Below are 23,403 nucleotides of genomic sequence, written 5' to 3' on the forward strand. Positions count from 1 at the left end.
AAACCATAATATTATAGGTAAAAAGTATAAATACAATTGAGATTTATTAAATCATTAAATTATTATTTCCAGTATATAATTTCCTGAAAATCATCTTCCAGTTTCTTTACAGTTCACATTCTGAATTGCTCCTGCACAGTTGTGTTTCACCGTGATCCTGTGAGTTTGGAGCTCGAGGGGCCCGTCTTACACTCTCCACCTCCTCTCTGTCCTTACAGTATGTGTCCTCCCCCGCCATTGAGGGAGATTAGCGGGGCTGGGTACAGGGATACAGTCCTGGGCCTCCCCCAAAATCATCCTCCCTCCCACGGCTCCTGCGATGGACCCCCACAGGTTTCACTCCTGTTGGATAATGGTCCCAGTGTGGCCCGGTGGGACTCAGACACATCTTTCTTCATACGCAGACAAGCTTATTCTTCTTCCGAAGTAACGCCACCCCCTACCCCTAAACCCCTAAACCGCTAAATGGACGGGACCAAGAAATACACGCTAATAAGTTTAGAGCAACTGATTAGAATCAATCCTACATGCCAACTTTTTTCACACAAGAGCCAGACAGAAGAAATAGGCGAGGGGACGATATTTTGTTTCAGTGTTTTTTTTTTTTTTTTTTGTGCTATATGTCTCAAACTCTTATAGCCTAATATTCGGTAACACTTTATTTTACAGTGTCAATGTAACACGTTACATGTACAGTAGTTACTATATATAGTAATAACAATAAAATTATGCATAACATGCAACTAACCCTAACACAAACCCTAATCATAACCCTAACCCTATAGTAAGTACATCTAGTTCATTAATATTACTCTGTACTTAAAAGTATATGTATAATTCTGTAACTTAAAATAAAGTATAGCCTAATATTCCCATGTTTATCTGCTACTAAAGAAGTTTAAAAAGCTACCGTTTATCTTTAAACTGTGTAAATTAGTGTGAAGTACAAAGATTGCTGTTGTTACAGTTACTTCACTATTTATATACATGTGTGTTTGTTTGTTTGTGTGTGTGTGTGTGTGTGCGTGTGTGTGTGTGCAAGAATTTATTGAGTAATTAAATCTACTTCATATATATATATATATATATATATATAGGCAGTGTGTGTGTGTGTGTGTGTGTGTGTGTGTGTGTGTGTGTGTGTGTGTGTGTGTGTGTGGCACACATGGTGATTCTAGTATTTTAACATGTAATCAAATTAAACAAAACCTATAATGAAAGTGATTTCACCCCTGTTGTTTATTTCTAATTGGTTAAACTGATGGTGTCTCGCCTAAATAATTATTTATAAAGCCTAAATAAAATCTAGGTACATGTATTACAAGAACACCAATATTAGGCTACTTATAAATAAAATATTTCAAGAGCAAGGCAAATAGAGTAAAAAAAAAACCTATGAAAGTGATTTCACTCCTGTTGTTTATTTCTAATTGGTTAAACTGATGGTGTCTCGCCTAATTAATTATTTATAAAGCCTATAAAATCTAAGTACATTTATTAAAAGAACACCAATATTAGGCTACTTATAAATAAAATACTTCAAGAGCAAGGCAAATAGAGTAAAAAAAAACCGTGAAATATAAAAGATAATTGTATCCGTACTGTAAAGTGACCATTTGAATCTCCAGTGGTTTAGTTGCAGGCGGTTGTTTCGGATTGGGAACTGACCTCTGCATGTGGGAGAGGGGGGTCTGGGCCCCTGCGTGACATTAATCTGCCCTGTCACCCTGTCTCTGGGCTCAGCACAGGAGCATACGGCACAGGAAGCATGTCCTAACTGGAAGTAAATCGCTCTAATCAATAATGTCACATATTGGCTGCATAAACCTATCTTTCCATCATATCCATAAATAACCTGTACATAAACACAAGCGTGTTTCTACTCACAATCCGTTTATTTCTTCGCCGTTTTCATTCAGTCGGGGTCTGCACGCTCACACACTCTTTCTCAGTGCTCGGTAACAGCAGGCCTCTCAGCGGTGTGTGCTGATTTTCACTGCCGCAGCCGGAGCTGAACAGCAGCGAGGAACAGGAGCTCAGCCACCGCGAGAGAACGGCTCCAAAACGCACGCTGAAACACTGATAATTATCCATAAATGTAGAATATTATGACAGGATATGAACTTAATCAATGAGGTATAATAGAGAAAATACACGTGCATTTTCTTATGCATGTTTTACAAAAGACAAATAGCCTAAACGGCTGTATGGTTATGATATTTATGCGGACTATTAAAGCTGTTATAAAACAACGGAAGAACACTGTAGAATTATTAGTAATTTTAACAGGAAAAGAATGCAAAGAAATTACAGTAAAAACGTATCGTAAAATGAAAGTGGACTGTTTCAAAAGACGTAATTTTACTGTATATTAAAAAAATAAAAAATAATTGAGGCTAGATGTACGATGTTTGAAGTAGGCTACCTTATAATTTACGGGAAATTTGGAGGTTGCATTTTATCCTTTTCTTGCATTATTTTATTGTGTGTTACCCTGATGGTGTGTTTATTTTGTGTCTTTGCTCTGAATATTTGTTGTTATTAGGCAACAGCTGCTGGAAAGACCAAATCTGAGGAACTTCATGTCATCATATGGTTTTACATTGTGCATAAAGTTGCTTTTTTAGTACATTTTATGGTGACAAACAGATTTTAATAAGCTGCTATTTTAGCAATAAACGATTTAATGAGAGTATAGGCTACAGTTACAGTAATTTAAGAACACACACACACACACACACACACACACACACATATAAAATGTGTGTGTATATATGTGTGTATATATTTGTGTGTGTGTGTGTGTGTGTGTGTGTGGCTTAGTAAATAACAGATTCTTAAGATGTTTTGTGTTCTCTAACAAAACGAAATTATAGTAGGCTACAATTGAATTTACTAATATAGCCTATATATATTTAAAATTTAAGTTGAAGGAAAAATACAATTAGGATTTTTTTTTCTTTCTTTTATAAAAACCATCCTCCTTTGCACGATAAATGATAATTCCGGCAAACGTGATAAATGTGACAGACTATCTTTGAACATCATGTATTAATCGGGTAAAAATAGATATCAGTTCATTATCTGAGCAGCCCCCATCATAATTAATAAAATAGTCAAAAAGGGGGTGGGGTGTACTTTAAATTATTCTTATTCCCTATAATGTCCCAGAGAAGGAGTAAATTGCATATAATTTCTTGATACAAGAAGAGCTATTCATTTTGTTCTGGGTCAGGAGAGACATGCAGTGATAGGCTCACCTGCCGCTAGCTTGTTAATTATGGAAATGTGAGTTAGAATCAGCTGTCACTATTATGCTGCGGAGCCACTCTCATGAGAGAGGGATAGCCTATGTGTGTGTGTGTGTGTGTGTGTGTTTGCGCGCGCGCGTGCGTGCGTACGTGTGTGTGTGTGTGTGTACAGGTTTATATTACATTGTGGGGACCAAATGTCAGCACATAGCCTATAGCCTAGCCTAAATTATTTTTTTAATTTTTTTATTTTTTTTTGAAAATGTAAAAATGCAGAAAGTCTTCTGTGATGGGTGTATGGGTAGGGTTAGAGGATATAAAATACAGTTTGTACAGTATAAAAATAATTACGCCTATGCAGAGGCCATAGCAAAACCGAGTCTCTCTCGCTCTCTCTCTCCCTCTCTCTCTCTCTCTCTCTCTCTCTCTCTCTCTCTGTGTGTGTGTGTGTGTGTGTGTGTGTGTGCGTGTTAAGGAAGCAGGCCCTTTCATTTTAAGCCGTGCAGTGAACATGCATGTCATGGACAGGGGCTGCTTTGGGCCACTGCACATCTCAGGAGACTTCATTAATTATTCAACCCTTTAACTCCCAGAGAGAGATGCCCGTTCGCTGTATGTGGCCGGTAACCCCAGTAGAAGACCATTACAGGTTACCTGAGTATAAGCAGCAGATTATGCGTTGCTATGGAACCAGCGAAAGGAAGATTCGGAGCATTTATTAACGAGAACATCGGCAGGACTGACGCTCATTTTAGAGGGAACTCCGAGAAGTGTGTATTGTGTAGAAAGATTATAGGCAGAAGTTGGCTAACCAGAGGTGCATCTTGTGAAGAGGAAATTCAAGTTGACAGGTGAAACTCGAGTTTTATGAATGAATTAGTTTGAGTTCAATTTATAAATTATTACAATTATAAAAATATAATCGAAATCAATTAAATCGAAATACATAAAATTATAATCAATGTGTTACACTTAAACCGGTCGCGCTGAAGGCTAATATTTTGAATTGTAGCCTCTAGGCCTATGACATTCGGCGTAGACGCCATATTGTTTTGTTTTTTTTGCGAATGAAAATATGCGAGGGACAAACTCACTCACTTCAAAATATCTATTTCATCAGCTGAATGATGGCACCAGGTAGGCTATGATAGTAGGGCTACACGTGGCGTCTTCTACCTAAGTTTTACATTAAACAAACAGATTTATAAACATATTAGATGGACAACAAGTCAACCGAAAGTCCTCACCATGATAGAATAACAAACGCGCGCTGTGTGTGTGTGTGTGTGTGTGAAGGATGGGGTCGACTAAATGCCTCTAGTGTGTTCCTCTTGTGAAATGTTATACCTTTAAACAATGCTGTGTATTTTTAGGATGTAGTCGTACGTTTCACTGGCGTTTTTACAAGAAGCATAAATAGACTACAGATAGTAAGCAAACGGTTCTAGTAGCCTATTATAAAGTCTGAACTTTGTAATATTACATTATAGGCTAAACGTTGCACTTGATTAAAGTAGATTTCAAGTAAAAATTCCTTTCATCTTATAAGCGAGTGGGACTACCACATAACATAACTTCAAATATAGGCCAATATCTCTTCAGATAAGGGAATGTACCTTGTATGGCAACTACTCTGTTATTCAAAACCCCTGTAAATTCCAAAGCATTTTCCATTTAAATAAAAATATGGTCAACCTAAGGCTGACATATAAAAAGGATGAGGTCATCGAATGTCAGGTGTGCATTTCTCAATGTAATCTATGAGTGCAGAGACCTCCCACAAACTCCCTGGCCTATAACAGCACCGCGACTTGAAGCACAGAAATCAAGTTCATACCACACATAAATAAAAATATAAACAAGCACACAAATCAGATTCTAAACCCTTAGCCTAAGTCTCTGGAGTCCACTACATCTTTTCTCAATCAGTTTCATATGATAAAAAAGGAGTCTGGTGAGTTGTGTTGCCTTTTAGTTATTTGGCATTAGACATCTGTTGAGCCACATGGCCAGTATTTTGCAGAGTGGAGGACACTTGTTTTGAAGGATTAGCTGACCAAGACGATCTCTGAGTCTTCCCCCGTTCGCTATGTTTTATTAAACGTGATCGGAAAGTTTGTTACTACAGGTGTTGGACACATGAGAGACAGGGACCAAATCAAGTCCAAGACAAAAGATAACAAAATGTGAATGTGTTTTATGTTCTTCAGAGTGTGAATGGTTTTGATGCTTTTAGGTTTGCTGGGAGAGAAACCGTGCTTAGGTTAAGGGAGAGGGGCCGTACGAACACTGGCAGCTACACAACACCCACAATTAGTGGTGTTTGCTGTGCTTTGTCTGCATCAAGCTGCAGCACAGGACACATAATGGCCACCGTCAGTCCGGGGAGAGGGATCGAGAGAAAGAAATGCTGCTTTTCAGCTCAGAAACAATGAGGCCCAGGCTGGAATAGCCTTTCTCCACAATATGTGAAAGGCCCATCTAGGATTTGATTGCATAACTTGTAATATAAAATGAAATACAGCAGCCAAATTTTTGTTTTTAATGAACTAGGTTCAGTGAGTCTGTTTTGAAACTGCAATTAACTGGTTACAGTCATGGTAGGACAAGTATCGATTTATTTATTTTTTAACGTGGATTAGCACTGAGGTTAATTTTAAATAACTGCTTTATAATGAAAATCATCTTGGAGAGTGGTAATGGGCCCTTAGAAAACGACTGTTTTGATTGGATCATTTCCAAAGCTCTGCATCTCAAACAAAATAACAGATGTATTACTTGTACAATTATAGGCCCGTGAAATAATAAAAACATTTTCCAATGTGAAAATTAAGTGTACAGCCAAAAACTTTTTTTTTGTCCAACATTTTTTTTAAGTAAACAATCAGAAGACATAAAAACGCATTACCACCAGACAGCAGGTTAAAACCCGTTTAGAGTCTTGCTCAAATTATAGGAACAAATCAATAAAAAATTTAAACCTGAAATGTGAAGCTTAGAAAAGCATTTACATAAAGTATCGCTGTTTAAATCATCACTTTTACAGTCATTTCACGGTTTATGGTGTTACGTTGTCATTGCAAGGAAGTGTAAAATTGGATATAACTTTACATAGAAAAGGTTAATAAGTTAATTGGTAGGCTAGCACTTTCCCCCCCCACAAATATATTATGAAAATATATCTTTTTTTACAGTGTAGTTATTACAATAACTGGGTAATAACCCTGAACCTACCCCTAAACCTAAACTTATGTGTAGTTACATGTGTAACTTATGTTAACATGTAGTTACCTTTTAGTACCCAGTACTTTCTTAGGTAAGTACATTGTAAGTACACATACTGTAAAATAAAGTGCAACCAGTTAATCACGCTAAAATCATGTTATCATGCATATTATTTACATCTTGTGAAGCTCCACTGTTCAGTATTTTAATGCTTGGCTTGAACCCGTTCACTTCCATTATAGGTGCCTTACTGTATTTTTTCCTTTGTTTAAGAAAAGTAGAAACAAATGGAAATTAATTTTACATTATGCCACAAATACTATTCCTTCTCCAAATTGCCATTTGCCAACATCATCTTACGGGACATTTGAAGCGAGGGGTTAGTGCAGAATCCGAACTCGGCCTGGACTACGGCAGTCTTTGTGGTCACCGGAGAGGGGAGGGCCCTCTTTGTTCTGTCAAGGACTTATCACAATCAGAATGTACAGTGTGTCAGGCACAACCCGGCATATATCAACTTCAATCTCTTTTTAATGAGAAATTCTGCCCTCTTTAATATGTGCAAATTAACCTTCCCCCCCTCCACTCCTGAAACCTCTGTATATGCACACCCTCTATCTATATCTGTCCCTCTCTTTTCGCCTCTCCACCTCCCTCCCTGCTTTTCCCCCTAGGGGCAGAACCCTACGATGGACATAGTGCTAGATTAACCATCAGGCTGAGCAGAGCACGAGAAGCTTCAACACTATTCAGACCCATACCAGCTGCCTGCCTGGCACTTATATTATTACCGTCATTATTCTTACTATTATCCATTTTATATTCAAGCCATGTTGATTATAATTTTTGAATTACAGCTAATAAGGAATTTTTAAAAACAGAGAGTGGCTCCAAGCCTGGCACGGTGGTGTGCCATAATTTAATAGATTTCCTGGTAAGGGATCCATTTCCCTACAGCATCCCCAGCGTGAGGTCCAGTGAGCTGCCAGAATCCTACAATCCCCCCCCCCCCCCCCCCCCCCCCGATTCTTTTTTTACTTAATAGGCAAAAATATTGTTTGACTGTCTCTGTAAAATAGCAAGTAAAGTAGGAAAGTCTGCCAAAAACACTGATTTTGGTTTGGTTTTATGTTTATATCAATAATTAAATGACGGCTTTAAGTAGGCCTATTGATATATTTGTTTTTACTGTGAAAGTGGCTTAAAATGGAATCAAAGTATTATTCAATACCAATTTATGATTTAGAACAAAGCATCTCTAAATAAAATCTAATCCTGTTTTTTTTTTTTTCAATTGTAATTCTTGTTAATAGCCAGTGTAGGACAAAGAGCCTTCCCTCATTCTTCAAAGAATCTCTATATATCTTTTATGCTTGTGGAAAATGTACATGCAAATTGAAGCCATCAACAGCCAGTGACGAAGTGAGAGTACATATTGTAAACAGTGTGTGCCGTTGCTATGGTACCCATTTTCACTTCATAAGTGGGGAGGGAGAGAGTGTGCAGCGGGGAGACTGTCCATGCGTCGCCATAGTGATCAAGATGCCACGCAATCCTGCTATTCTCCACAGCAACTTCTGTTTTCCCAATCACACAGACAAAGAAACTTTATATATAGTAAATGTGCAGAAAGAAAGACATAGATAATAATGGCACAACTACTTTAAAGTCACCATGAAATCAAAAATGACCATTCTTATTCTTATTTTTCTACAGAATGTTGCAGTTATTTATAATGATTTATCCGTGCACATCATTTTTTTTTACGCGCTCATAATCTTTAATTGTAATTGTTAACCTCCCCTCCCTCTTGAATCGACATCTCTTCATGACGTGTGTCTTGGTGGAGGGTGTGACTAAATATCTGAGGCTGTTTACATGACACTGTTTTCTACTAAAAATGTAAAAACAATTGTACGATTTGTCCGTTCATTTACACGATAACACTGTTTTGGGGGCCTGAAAACACAAACTTGTGGATAATCTGTACGAATTTAGTATGCCCTTACTCATACGACCTAACTTTTTTTTTACGTTTTTATACGATTTGTTTAGACCCCAGTGACGGGCAAATTTAGGGGCGGGGTTAGGGGTGACCACTTCCTGGTGACTTTTTTTGAAAATTCTTACGAATTCGTATGATTCAAATCGTACAAATTCATACGAATTAGCCACCTCATAAAATACTTACGAGTTACCATGAGATCGGCTTGAGTTTCAAAATGTGCGTTTTTGAAAACGATGCCGTTACCGTCTCCACGTAAACTACAAAAACGTGAAATTGTGAAAATGGTGAGGTCATGCATATTAGGCTACATGCTCACTCATCGCCAACTACTGGCCTGGCATGAATAATACAGCGTTTTTTTTTATTTTCGCGGATCCGTGTGAACGAGGATCGTTGTAGTCTGTAGGCTACGCAAAAAACGCGAAGAAAACACTTTTCAGTTATTATTACATCATTGTCGTGTAACGTACGTACCCTTAGTTAGAAATGCCTACGATCCACTCAATTCCCGAGTATGAACTGAGTTAAAAAATATATTCCACCAATTAAGTGAAATGGTCTGTTGACCCAGTAGTGGAAGTAGGCTACTGACCTGCATGTTCAGGGAACAGGCAATTAGCAGAAAAATTCAAACTTCTCCTGATCATCATTAAGTGATTCAGCTTCAGAGGAAATTGATTTTTTTTAATCCTTTCTCCCTTCAAATTCCATTTAAATCCTCTCTCCATTTCAATCCATAGGGTTTCTGAACATGTTGCCATTTACTGAGCCTAAAAGAGTCACTATACCATCTGAACAAGTCTGTCTCTTTCCCAGTTAGTCCCTCTCTTTTTCTTTCTCTGGTGTTTTTAAACCAGATTTACTTTTTCACTATATTCCTGATAACTCATTCGCCACCTCGTTTTTATCCCCCCCCCCCTTTTACTTCCACTTCCAATACTCTCCGAACACTAGGCCGAGAATCAATGCTACATTGATTTTCCTATCAATGGACATTATCATAGATCAGGCATCTGCTAGCACTGGCCTCAATCCACGTGCCGCCTGTTGCCACGGGGACAGAAAGATTTCATCACTCCTCGGTCTCTGACAGACAGACAGAGAGAGAGATGGCTAAAAAGCAAGGGATGGCAGGGAAATGCATGCACACACGCAGGGTAGAGGATCAATACCTGAAGTGCAGAGGATATTGAGTCAGAGGGGATGTTGGATTTGACTACCAGAGAAAAAAAGTGCAGCTTTTGTCACTGAGCAAGAGAGAAGAGAGCAGGTTTCAGAGATCTCCTGGAGCTTGCACATAATATGCACCAAAATCATAAGACAAGCAACGTCTGGCAACAGAATATTATTAGCCACAAAACATGCAGCTAAATATACAACTCTCCCTTTAACACATGGATATCCATACACATACATTCATATCCAATACCAGTGTTGGCTATCTGAGGGATTTAAGCTGTATTTAAGCAATCCTTTAAGAGGACTGCTGACAACAGACAATACAAAAATCAGCCCATATCTGGAAAAAATGGAACGCATTCCTGCAAACCAGCTTAAAATCAAAGTTCTGAGGGAAATATTGTTAGCGAAGATAATTGTCTTGTGTGTGTATGTGAATGTTTGATTTCCTCGATCCCTAGTGAAAGCGGTGAAGCCTGAGGCCTATAATGACCATTTCAGAGCTCTTCCTTAAACATGACATCCGCTTTCCTCTGTTGTAAAGCCCCGGTGCTTGAATTTGTGCAGTGTGACTCGTGGACATACAAGTGACACCTTGCGGATTGTGTGGACTGGGTTCAAGCAAACAGACACCTGAGGCGGTGCAGGTAACCCCACAGAGACCCGGCAGAGGAGGAGGGGAAGCAGGGAAACCTTTCCACTACTGCTTTTAGACTACACCTGAAAATCATGCAGTGCACGCTCAAACATTTGCTTCATTTTTTGTACCAAGTTTGGCGATGGGAAAAATAATCCCTTTAGAAATTTTCTTGATCTAATATCCATTTTATTCATTTTTAAATGTCAATTAACTACAGTTTCAAAGGCTGACAGATATTATATAATATGCTATAATAATAAAAAAAATTGTTGTTGTTTTAGCTCTTGTTTGTGGAATTTTTAGATTAGGTCTGGAAATGACATTTTCATTGGACATGTTCAAAACCATAAATAAATAAATCTTTCATTTTAAATCTTTAAGTTTAGATTTGTATAGGCTATTTGACCAAAACTAAACACTCAAAAGACAAACAAAGCATGCTGCATTATGTGTTGTGAGTAGCTTGCTCAATCTTGTTTTGTTGAACACGAGGTTGTCCGGTCAGGGGCATGCATGCAGTGGGCCATCCGTCTGTTTGCAGCAGAGTGCTTCTAAAGAGCAGAGAAACACAAAGCATGGCCTGTCAATCAGAGCACCCCAGTCCCCTGGTGTAGCATTGGAGAGGCCTACCGAGAGAAGAGGAAGGAGGGCAGCAACACCACTTTCTCTTTGGTAATGAGTGTTGTAAGATGGGGGTTGAAATAATGTCTTGAGTTGTAGAGAGAAGATATGAGAGACCTAGATATGATTTCTCTCTATAAATATAGTGTAGAAATAGGAGTGTGTGTGTGTGTGTGTGTGTGTGTGCGTGTGCGTATGTGTGTGTGTGTGTGTCGAAGCGAACCTCGTGCACAGGCTATTTGTTTCAAGCAGAAAAGCAAAGCGATACAAATAAAAACGTATAGAAAGGGGTAGACAGGATGGGGAACAAAGAGAACGCTTTGCGTTAAAGCGCGCATATGAAAGCCGATCCCTCACCGCAGAGCTGCTCGGACCTCCTGCACTAGGAATTTGAGAGCTCGTGGTCCGCTTGAGCCTGATTGTAAAATGCTTTCATTTATGCCGCATTTGTAGTCGACAGGGAAATGTCACAGGAATCGCCTTTGGAGCTTCAATAGAAAAGGAAACTTTGTCCTTTTGCGTTAATTTGACTCGTTATAAAACCCAATGAATGATGTGTGTGTGTGGTGGTGCGTGTTGCAAAGAGAGAGAGAGAGATACAAAGAAACCCCAGTAACATCAGCATTAGCCATATTTGTATTAACCTCTCTGAATAGGCTACATTGCTTTCAATGGCCTTATCTATTGCTGTTTTGGGCGTTTAAAAAAAGCAAACTCTGAATGATTAGTTAAATTCAAGTTGACAATCGAAAAGCGCGTAGCCAGCCAGCAGGCCGGCCACTCCGAATTAAAAATGTTCCCGTTTCCCCAAATGCAAATCCTTGCACAATCACCTAAACGGACAGGCAAAAAAACAACTAGCCTATATTTGTTAGACATACTGCCATGAAGTTTATATAACTGAACGGATGATCAACAGCCTGTTTTAAATGTCTCAGATTTAAAATAGCGTGAAAAAAATTAATTAGTGTCTTGTGTAATACTTGCAGTTCTAAAAAGTAATAAAAAGTTCCATAATGCGTTAGCTCTCCTGCACGAATGGAGACAGTGAGCAATAGCATGCATGCATGCACTGTTTCTCAGTGTTTTGAGAAGTTAAAGGCTATCCATGTAGCCCATATAATATGTCACTTTAATAACGACATACAGTCAGATAAGTAAAATATAGCTATGTATTTTATGCACGTTATGCTAATAGCTTCTGTTTACGTTTAAAACAATAAATTTAACAAAATGTCTTCCGTGGAATAATAGCCTATTATTAGGCGACGTCTCTTTAGCCTGCTCGATAACGTGCTACATAAGATGCAAAAATAAGCAGTGTTTTATACAGCAGGAGACTGCATTCAACAGTGATTGCGACCGCTGGCAAGATGTTTACTTGAATAACACTGTAAAAAGAGTGGGCTCAAAAGACCGGTAAGCATGTTAAAATGTCAGTTCCTGGATGTATGAAACTGAGGGAAGAGCAGGAATAATTCCAAATGTGTCAAAAAGAGGAATGACGCTCGGTTTTCCGTTCCGCTGAATGCAAAGGAACAGCGGGTAATATGGTGTTACTCGAGCGGCTGCTTTTCCCACTGACGCTCGCAGGAAAATCGCAGCAGCGACGCTGTGCCAAGCAATAAAACCAGGCTGAAAAGCTGCATTTGGGGTGAATGTGGACCGCACATCTTTGAAAATACGCGACAGACTTTTTCTAATCGAGTAGGCTAAGCATGTCTTTTTTTTTTAAATGCACAAAAAATAAAATGAGTAATATAAGTCCGCAAGCGTTATTTATATTGACATGTTAGGTAGGCTAGGTAAAAGAAAACTACAAAATGCCTTTAAAAATATTTAGCCTAAAGGATTGTGAATTATTTCAAACTTTGGTTAGGCTATATTATATTAGTTGGCTATTTAATAATTTGTATTTAATAATTAATTTTTAATATTATTATTAACACCATCTTCCTGAAATCTTTAGCCTAATTCTTGTATAGGCCTACCAAATAAATTAATCAAACATAAGACAAAGTATGATGCAGTGTGGCAAGAGCCAATCATTGAGGCAGAATAGCCTAGGCTAAGCAATATAGATACGGAATTGGTGACAAATCAGATCGATCGAAATTGTAACCTAAAACATAACAATAGCAACCCGGGCCGTTTTGAAGTTCAGCTAGATTGTGCAATACCATTCGTTGGTTGTGAATTTCAGCCATATTTCAATTCTCGACTGCCCAACCGTTTGGTCATTGTCCCTCACCACTGGCTTATGTGGCCATTACGGTCAAAAAACGAGGTCTTTTCTGACTCAACGCCCATACTTACATCCCACCACTGCCATCAAGCGGCAACGGCTGCGCCCCCGCTTCATGTAGTCTATATGTTTGTGTGCGCGCGCGTCTGCGGCCTACGTGTGACATTCTCTGTAACCACGAAAAAGTAAACTTCACGGTTATGGAACGCTTTGTTCGTGATGCAATGAAATGAAATCTTAAGTAATTTTGGTCGCTTGGCGAAGTATGACTAGTTTAAAATTAAGTGAAAGATTGGGGTTAGGCTATGTTAAAAACATCTGCCAGAATAACAGCGATAATCCAGAAATAAAATTAAATCCAAGTGATAAAAATTACTTTTGTTAAAGAACTCGACCTGAAGTCAATGTCAGTGCTTGCGGTCAATTTTGCTGACCGATTTTCAACAAAAGCATTCGTTAATTTAAATAGTCGTAAAGCCTATAATGCTATTTTAAATTCCACAAAGTTATGACGGCAAGGTCCTAAAATCATGTTACGAATAGGCCTATCTGTTTATTTATAATTTATTGACAAGTAAGGAGATTTTGTCCTGGCCTTTATCAATAATTGCCAGGTCAAATTCCATGGCTCATCTTGTCAAAACTTTTGTTTTGATTGCCCAACTTAGAGGGCAAAACATTTTACAATTAAATATGTTATGGTCGAAAACATAGCCTACACATAAGCTAACAACAAGTAGCCTACAATGTTAATAAGAGCTGAAAAGCGCTGGTCAAATTCATTTGTATAGGCTAACACTTTTCACAATACACATCGTTTCAATACAGCTTTATCTGTCATTTTGAGCTTTAAACCAGGAGTGATTTGAGCCTCTTGTGATTCCTTAAATGTACTTTAACCCTTTGATTTGATTGTCTTGTGATTGCTCGAGAGGTGATATAGCGAGCAACATTCTGGATGCAGAAAAAAGTTGTGGTGATTGATTTGAATTTGGTCCACAACAAAAAGATGGCTTTGCTTCCTATAGGGGGCAGAGTCACTCTCTGAAACCACGTCCACACGCACGCACACACACACACACACACACACACACACACACCTAAACCTACCCATCAAAGAAAACTTTCTGCATTTTAAGATTTTCAAAAAACATCACTTTGTATGATTTATAAGCTGTTTTACTCATGGAGAGCACACACACACACACACACACACACACACACACACACACACACACACACAGTATAAACCATGTCATGTTTTTTCTGCGTCCAGAATGTTGCTGAATGGCATCTTGAGCAATCAAAAGTCAACATCTTGAGAGTTAAAGTAGCCTACATTTCAAGAATCACAAAAGGACTCCTCTCATTTAATGCTCAAAACTGACAAATAATAAGATCTGCAAATTTTGCAGAGCAATATGAGTTTTGTATTCTGCGCATTGTGACATCACCGTTTTAATACGGAGATATAAAGCAACAAGTCTCGCCCAGCTCGTGATCTGTTTACTCCTTAACAAATAAGCTGTAGGACTAGAGGGAGGGGCGGAGACTCACAGCACTCTCTTTTGGCACTGTGCCCACTCTGAATGAGATAGAGCAAGGGGTTGGCACGAAGAACATTAGGATTTCCCAAACCTCACTAATAAACTGCCTACAGTTCACAGGATGGAGCAACACGGCGGCTTGTAAAATCGAGGGGGCAAATCATTAGTATCAGTGGGAAGTGAGCAAACGTGTATTTTATTATACGTTCAGTGAGTGAACAAATATAGCTCTCACGAGCCCAAGTTAAACGCATTGCCAAAGTAAATAGGATTATTGTGAGTTGAGGCTCAGCATAATTGCGGTGTTGCGATATAATAGCCTATGTGTTCTTTTGTCTTCGCAAATTTACTTTCGTCTTCACAGAATCTCGATGGGGATCGTGAAAATTATTAGCCTATTATTTTTTTTATTTCGACGACATGATCAAACGACAAATATTTAAATAAGCCAGCTGTGGTGTGTAAATAAAAGTAACGGTCTAATCTTGCCAAAATTACCCGAAGAGATAAAACGTGTAGCCTACGTATACGGCTTTGTAGGTTATAAAAACTAACAATTAACTTTTCCACGCATACAATTTTCTGTACTTTTATTCACCCAAACAACTTGGCGATGTGCATCGACGATCCAAAGAACAATGAGAAGAACGTGTTTAGTCGCACTCGATCATTTGCATTTCGTCCATTTGATATACCATGATGCTCGTGTTCAGTGCATGGTCACATATGAATTGACATGATTTCCTTCAAGAACAAAACAAAAAACGAAAGTTCCCTCTCGCGTGTCTTAAAGGAGACGTAACCATTAGGACCCCCCTCCCCACACACACACGCATTACAATGAGGTCAACTTTCTTTATCTTAACACCTCACGAGAAGTGCCCTGACAGCTGACGTAATTAAAAAATAAGATCATCGTGCAAAATAAATGCTGTGCAGCCTGTTTGTTTTATTTATTTATTTAATTGTTTTTTTTTTAACAGGGAATTAATGTTAGCATTTCTTTAATATATTATCTAAGACACATTTTACAACAATGACAGCCAAACTGTAACTCCCTTTTATATAAAAAGTTGGCTATTTTTTAAAGTCAACATTTTTTTAAACCTATTTTTTTGTGTGGCTATCTTAAGATAATTTGTGCTTCCTGGTTCCATTTTTTTTCTTTTTTTTTACCTTTTCTTTTCTTCTTTAGGCTATCTTATCGCTTTTATTTTTTGACATTATTTTCCTGTTAAACAATTAACTTACTCTTAGAACATTTTATAAATATGATTTCCCCCTTATGAATGCTTAGTAGTAGATTCGTAATTAAAAACCTAAAAAGTCACTCAGTTTAATATTATCATGCTCAATCAGAAACGCAGCAAACACACCACGTTGGGATTAATTGATCAGGTTTAATCATTCCTACTTAGAAAACATTTAAGTGTCAGATGAAGTTCAAATAGCCTAAGAAAATATCTGTTTTGACAGTTTATACATGAGCTACGTCGCCATATTCACCACTTGATTCCTTTGTCATGTGTCAGTTAGTTCCTAGAAATCCCAATGTTGGCCTTTGAATTAGCCTAATAATCTGTTCACGTTGTAAACTTTTTGGAGGTGAATTTTAGAACCATTAAAATGCTATTGTATTCCAATAAGATGCTGATTTTAGGCGAACTCAAACATTTTTATGTCGCAAGGCGTCCACTAAGTGAGCTTGCAATCTAAACAAATAACTTAGGCCTAATAAATTAATTAATAGCTTGTTAGATATATGGAACAGATGAACGGATACATGTTTGACATCAATGCCTCATGGGTCTGTTTACATTGCTTCAAATGATTATAGCCTATTATTATCAGTGCGCTAGAAAAACAAGCAAGCAAGCAAACAAATTAATCTAAATAGAGAATCGAAGAATGGCATTTTAATTTTTTGTTTATTGCCCCCTTATATATATAGTTGAATCTTGCTTATCTCCATAAATGAGACTTCAGAGATTAATTTTAAACAGGAGAGCAACTTTGTGGCATTAGGTTCAATGAAGAACCTTTCCCATTCATGGAACCTTTCCATTGCTCATAAGTTTCTTTTTAGTAGGAAAGAGTTCTTTATATTATTAAAAATGTTCTAAAAAATGTCATCGCTGTGAGAACCCCCTTTTAGAACCTTTATTTAGTTTTTGATTTAATTTAATGATTTAACGGATATATTAAGCAATTAATAATCAATTAAGCTAAACATTTGTTGACTTGTTCAAATTGTGGTTTAGCCTACTTAATTGTTTGATTACGAAATTTCTACAATACAAATTAGCAATAAATAAACGCACGTCTGTATGCAACCTGAACCAATAATGCCTTGAAACAAATACTGAGTATCATGGGAAGTAACATTTTTACTTCAGACTTTAAGATATTTTATCTTTTATTTTTTCAGTTAGGCATAGGCCTAGCCTATAGCTTACCTGCTTTCACAATTGTCACTTGTTGGCTTTAGTTTACTGCTGGATCATATTTATATTAGGCTTATTAAGAGGCATTACTTTATATGCTTTGCTATAGGCTCTTGATATGCTTCTGCTATATGCTATTAAGACAATCACGAAGCAATAAAATTGTTATTTTAATAAAACAGCCTAATGGCTATTAAATATCTCCTCCCCCTAATAAAAATCTCATGTGGCGCAAAAGGTTATTTTAAACATAGTTGTCCCCTATTAGCATGAACTTTCTTCTGAACATTTGCTGCTGAAGAGCCTCCTTAGTTAACAGCTGGTTGTTTGGCATCTGGAAATTTTTCAGTGAAACACTTAATCCATTTTCCACGTCACATCCATTTTGTTGAACAACCTCTTGTCTCGGGCATTACCCAAAATGGCCGCTGTTCAGTTTGAGGGTTAAAAAAAAAAAAAGCATCTTCAGCTAGCCGAATTGCATATCATGACGTTGATATGTTTTTAGGCTATCAGGTATTTTGGGCCTATAATGCATTCCTAAGAGAAGTAATTGAGAGCATTAAACTGCTGTCATGGCGTGTTTGAGTAACCCCTGAAATGACAAGGTCGACTGGATATTTTAATGACAGCAGTTTAGTTCGTGATGCAGTTTAGCCTCAAAACGGTGCTTCTGTCATAAGTCAGAGCAATGACCGTAATAATAGCCTACTGTTTTATTTTTCTTCTACATTTGTTGTTCTTCTTTAACTAAAACAAACAGGTTAATATTGGTCATCATGCATATTCTATAGCCTATGCCATTTGACTTAGGGGTGGTAACGTAAATACCCTACTGACCAACTCTTTGTTGTATCGTAAAATCAAGGAGTCGTAAGGCTTCTATTAAAACTTTGCAAAGAAAAATGTTGCAATTAGCAGAATGTTTTTAACTGAGTAGGCCTGCTTGCATGGTGAGGTGTTAAAGAGCTTAATTTAGCCTATATAAATGAAAAACAATACTGCCATTTATTGCAGAACTATTGATATCGCATCAGTTTGGGAAAATGTTTGAACAAACAGCCTATGAATAAAAATAAAACATTTTACTTTAAAAAGTGTATAATTAAATATAGATTAGGCCTATATCATTGATTAGCCTATATTGTGAAGTGTGTTGTACTTTCATGAATATTTCACTTAGCCTAAACGAAATAAATAAATAGCCTAAATAAATACGAAAGTATTTTAGCAGGGAAAAAATATGAGGATCTCACCATTCATTCAGTAATTTTTCTTGCTGGCAAAAATATTACAAAACATAATAAAACAACAGTTGAAACAACATTTTTATGAACAACACAGGTTGTAGCTAGGAAATTTGATATAGGCCTAAGACTAAATTAGTTCCAAAATAATTGTTAAATTAATACATTTTTACTGACCATCTGACAATGACCAAAAACCAAGAAAAGAAGAGCAAAGTTTAAGATTAATTGTATTAACAATTCTCGTCATGTCACAATATCAATAGCCTACTAAATAAATTGGCTAAAGTTAATTGTCACAGATTTGTGCAGACAATTTATGCAGACCCTTTCTCTTAACTGAAAAGTAAAGGCTATTACGACGTGTTTCGGACCTATCTAATTGCATTATCTATTTTATAAAATTGGACCATTTCTTCATAAATCTTGAACGCAAAGAGACAAAATAATTGTGTTTACAGTAGCTATACATGGTCAAATATTTTGTACTATAGTTTCTTACATTTCTAAACATCTATGATATGATAAAGTGTACATTTTATAGGCTATAGGCTACGAATTAAGGTTTTATCGATTCAGTGCTGATGGTCGCTTGTAGAAAATAACTTTGATTAGCTGATTTGTAATTAGCCACTACACAAAATAAATTCCAATTAGAGTCAATTAGATCTTACCGAATGTCATACGGGAAATATGAGTTATTTGTGTTCTAAAGAACGCAGAAACCAGTGTTCTGAAGAACCTATGTGACGTCAATAACTTTTAGTAGCCATTAGTGAAAAACATTTAGGCTCAAATAGGCTAATGATTAGGTAATATAACAGAAATGGTTACGACAAACAAAATCGGCGTAATAGCTGTAAACGCATATAGGCTATCATTAAAAAAATGTAAAGGCTAAATTAAAATTTCGGTTGTTATATTGCGTTTTTGGAAATTGTAGATTTATTTGAACGTAGCCTATTGTAGGCTATTTCCATGGTGTAGTAGCCTATTTATGCAAAGTTCTAAAGTTTCGCTCAAAACAACATAACATTTAATTTGTAATAAAAGAGCTCTTGAGCAGCTAACCAATCTTCCAAACGTGACTTTGGCAACTGATTAACAGGGTTACTGTCGCTCATCAGAATTGAGCGTGTCGAGTGGACACAGCTACAGAATATATCTTCGCTTAACGAACTGCAAGGTGTGTAGGTAAAAGTGGTAGGCTATTTAATTTGTTAATTCAAAGCAGTATGGAAGCAGCGGTAAGACGTCAGAAGGGTAGCCTGAATCCAACCTCCACACGAATCATTCTAATATAATTTGAAATATAAAAGGTTATGCAGCAGAAGAAATAGACTGCTTGCAAATGTAGCCAGATTGACAAAGGGTTACAGGCGAGTGTTTTATCCTATAAAGACAGGACAGGCACGTAGGCTAGTGGAAATAGAAGACTAGACTGGAATTTTTTTTATTTTTTTTATCCTGGTTATATGGAAATAACACTGAAATAATGTAAACAGCGAGTAATGCACGCGTTGCGCCTCTGTTCTCCGACAATTCAAGTCCTGAGATCAGCTGACGAGACGCGCTCATGTGACCAAGACTATCTGCAGCTCAAAATGGAGTTGTCGGAATCAGTGATGAAAGGGCTTCAAAACGTGGCCGATCCAAATGTGTTCGACCTGAAATCATTTACGATATTCACAGAGCTCGTATTCGACAGTCTGGTCTCGCCTCGATGCGAAAGTGTTCTAGGTAAGATGGTTGAGGTTTTTCTTTGTGCTGCATTACTTCCGGTTCTTTCTACACAAGAAGGAAGTCGCGCTGCGCTGTCTTTTTCTGATGTTATTTTCTAAGGATTGGCATATTATGTGTCGTCTAGCCCATAAGGACTGACAGACTGTGATCGTCATCCGTGCTCGCGGTGTGCCTATTGTTCTATGTCCAGTACATCAATGATCCCTCTGCTTAGCCGTATTAGCTGCTATATGGTGTGATTACCAACACTGCATTCTTTTTCTTTAAGAACTGAATGAATGTATAAGGACTCGTGAACATTTACTTGATTATGGTCAAACGCATGCTTGTAGTGGCCTGCATTGTCTTTCGTCTAAGTAAAAAAGTGAAGTTAGGCTATCTCATCTGCGCTAGCTACCCGCTAAGCATATTTTTCGTGTCCTTTTTTCCGCTTACTCTCTCTCCCTCTCAGTTTGTAGCCCATATTCTATGTGATTAATTGCTATGACAAATAATTGTACATTAGTATCGCCAAAAGCATTGTTAGCATAACTTGTTCAGTTCCAAACAACGCAAGGCTAGCCTACATCTACATCTACATTTATGTCGCAAGGCGTCCACTAAGTGAGCTTGCAATCTAAACAAATAACTTAGGCCTAATAAATTAATTAATAGCTTGTTAGATATATGGAACAGATGAACGGATACATGTTTGACATCAATGCCTCACTTTATAAATGGGTCTGTTTTGCCTATGGGTCTGTTTTGCCTTGACATCAATGCCCACCCCCCCTTCCCTCTCTCACGCACGTAGTAGCAGCTACAACAGCTTTTCTTGAGAGCAATTTTTCATCTATCGCAGGTCACCCAGAATTGAAGCACATCGATCAGACTACCCTGAAACACTGTCATGCTGCGGCAACGACCTTCATTCTGGAAGGAGTAAAGCAAAATGCAGATAAATCAACAATTAGGTAACATGTTCCGAAATGGTCTTCTGAAGATAAAAGAAAGTGTTCAGCACTATTTCTTCTTTTTTTCTTTATTTTATTTTTCACTTTTTCATTCTGAATATATCGTGTGCTCTTTTAGCTCGTGTCTTGAAGATGCCAGGTTCCAGATCGAAAGAGTGGACTTATTGTATACTTCACTCCAGGTAATGTTTTGTATCAAAATGCTCATCTAAGTGCTATTAAAGTGCAGTTGCATTGCAGTAAAATAAATGTCTCTTTTCTTTTAGAAAAACAAAACAAATTTGGAATGTTTGTTGTCAAGGTGAGAAATATTATGTAGCCTAAATATTTTATTGTAAAAGGCATCTGCTACCTATTACATTTATTTATTGGAAATTATACTCCTTTATGTTCGTCACATAACCATATTGAGTATCTTCCGATTCGCAGAGTGTTATGAATCATGCAAAATCTATGTAACTGTAAATATGACCGCAGCCATAAGCGGTTTTTTTATTTGTTTTTAAAAATTTCTTTATTGTTCCTCAGCATTGATACATGTCCTCCCCATATAACTGATGCTGCATGGCGTCTTGAGTATTGTATAAAGGTACGTTGTTTCTTTAAGTTAGTCAGCGTTGACAGTAGCCTACTTATATAGCCTATAGGCCTATATCTCATAATCATTGTTTCTCTCGGCAGAATAGTCATTTACATAAAGTCAATCAGCCGTCATACTTGATTTCTTTGAACACCGAGGTATGTAATTTCAGATACATATACAATAGCTATATGTCCAGTAAATGTTTTTTTCTTCAGTTTGAATAAACTCTGGTTACTTTTGCAGAGGGGTGGCGCTTCTTCGGAAATTAATTTTAGTTGCACCATGGAGCAACTTCAGGTATTTATTTTGAACGATTTGCATAATTAGTTTGTTTTATCCTAAATTAAGTAATTAATAATTAAAAACAAGTAAACATGACATGATTTACTTCAGCCTAGATCGTTGATTAAGTTTTTTTGGGTCTGGGTTGCTTTTTGTAGGCTAGGCAATATTTGAGCCATGTCTGCATGTTATTTCATTAACATCAAGATCTGTTTTTAGCATATAACCTACTTTATCCTACAGTGTTGCATTTTGTGGGCCTTCCACATTTTACAGGAATTCCTGGTCTAAAGAAACATACAGACGATAAATTGCAATAAATTATTTAACATTTCTGTATAATTATTTTTGACAGTTAATTGATAGGCTATAACCCGTTAATTCATGGTAAAGCTGTAGGCCTACCTGATTATTTTCTATAATGTCAGCGTTGGGTTTCTGCATCTGGAAAAGCCAATTTTATTATCTTAGTCATTACACAGATGCCTGTGTTTGTCGTAGGGGTGACACAAAGGTGAATTGTCGAAAGATCAAGTCATAAAATTCTCATGCACTCAATCATCGTCACATCACTTAACAAATATCTTTAAGCTGTTGACCAACAAGTTTAGCGGACCGAAGCCAAAAAGGTTGCCACTGCGTGAAAATAAATTTATGACGAAACCAATGTTTTAATCTGTGATCACGATTGACTGATTGACTTTGCTGTATGTTCAATAAAAGAGCAGTCCACATATCATTCACACACTGTCAAAACTAAAGTGTTTTCTAATTTGAGAGTGTTAATCCATGTGTGGTAACTTTTATAAAACTGTTTTTTCAGAGGATTTTGTAGGTTTATTGTTAGCCTTCAAAGAGTTTAAGAAGTTTACGATGTCAACCAACTGATCATCTTTAAATGAAAGAGTGATTTGGCACTAAGAAGACAACAGCATGACAGATACAAGACTTGCATTATCGCATTCATTTTATGTTGAGCTCAGATATAGAAATAACCTATGAAATGGTGAAATAAATCATTGTAGCCTAATTAACATGTCCGTGCATTTGCTGGTGGATAATCTGGATTGTTTGAACTGTTTAGGATTTGGTTGGAAAAATGAAGGACGCAGCGAAAAGTCTCGAGAGGGCATCCCAGTCTTGATTCTTGGATTCCTGAATGTCTTTTGGATGCCGAGGTTTAACGAGGCAAAGTGTCTTTCTTTCAGGACCAGCGCTCCAGTTTCTTTCTTGATGAATTCTTCTCGCATATATCGAATAGGCCTATATGCTGTAACTTTTTTCTTAATAAAATCCACAATAAAAATACGTTGATATGAGCAAACCTGCCTTTGTGTAATTATGTGTAGAGCTCAGTCGGCTGTCTTTCTTGATAAACGCATGTTTACGAAGAAATCGACATTTGTCGCAAGTGTCTGACCTGGATCCCGTACTG

At 37.3% G+C, this 23,403-nt stretch overlaps 1 protein-coding gene across 1 annotated transcript; it reads left to right on the top strand.

Moving 5' to 3' along the window:
- Positions 1–19,903: 19,903 nt before the first annotated feature.
- commd3 (COMM domain containing 3) lies at positions 19,904–23,292 on the top strand. Its single transcript, XM_084103585.1, has 8 exons — positions 19,904–20,147; positions 20,992–21,103; positions 21,222–21,285; positions 21,370–21,404; positions 21,632–21,692; positions 21,785–21,841; positions 21,930–21,983; positions 23,053–23,292. Exons 1-8 carry the CDS (start codon positions 19,919–19,921, stop codon positions 23,110–23,112), a joined length of 672 nt encoding a protein of 223 aa, XP_083959711.1. The 5' UTR covers positions 19,904–19,918; the 3' UTR covers positions 23,113–23,292.
- The last annotated feature ends 111 nt before the right edge of the window (positions 23,293–23,403 follow it).

Source organism: Abramis brama (assembly GCF_963993115.1).
Source record: "Abramis brama genome assembly, chromosome: 24".
Taxonomy (NCBI): Eukaryota; Metazoa; Chordata; class Actinopteri; order Cypriniformes; family Leuciscidae; genus Abramis; species Abramis brama.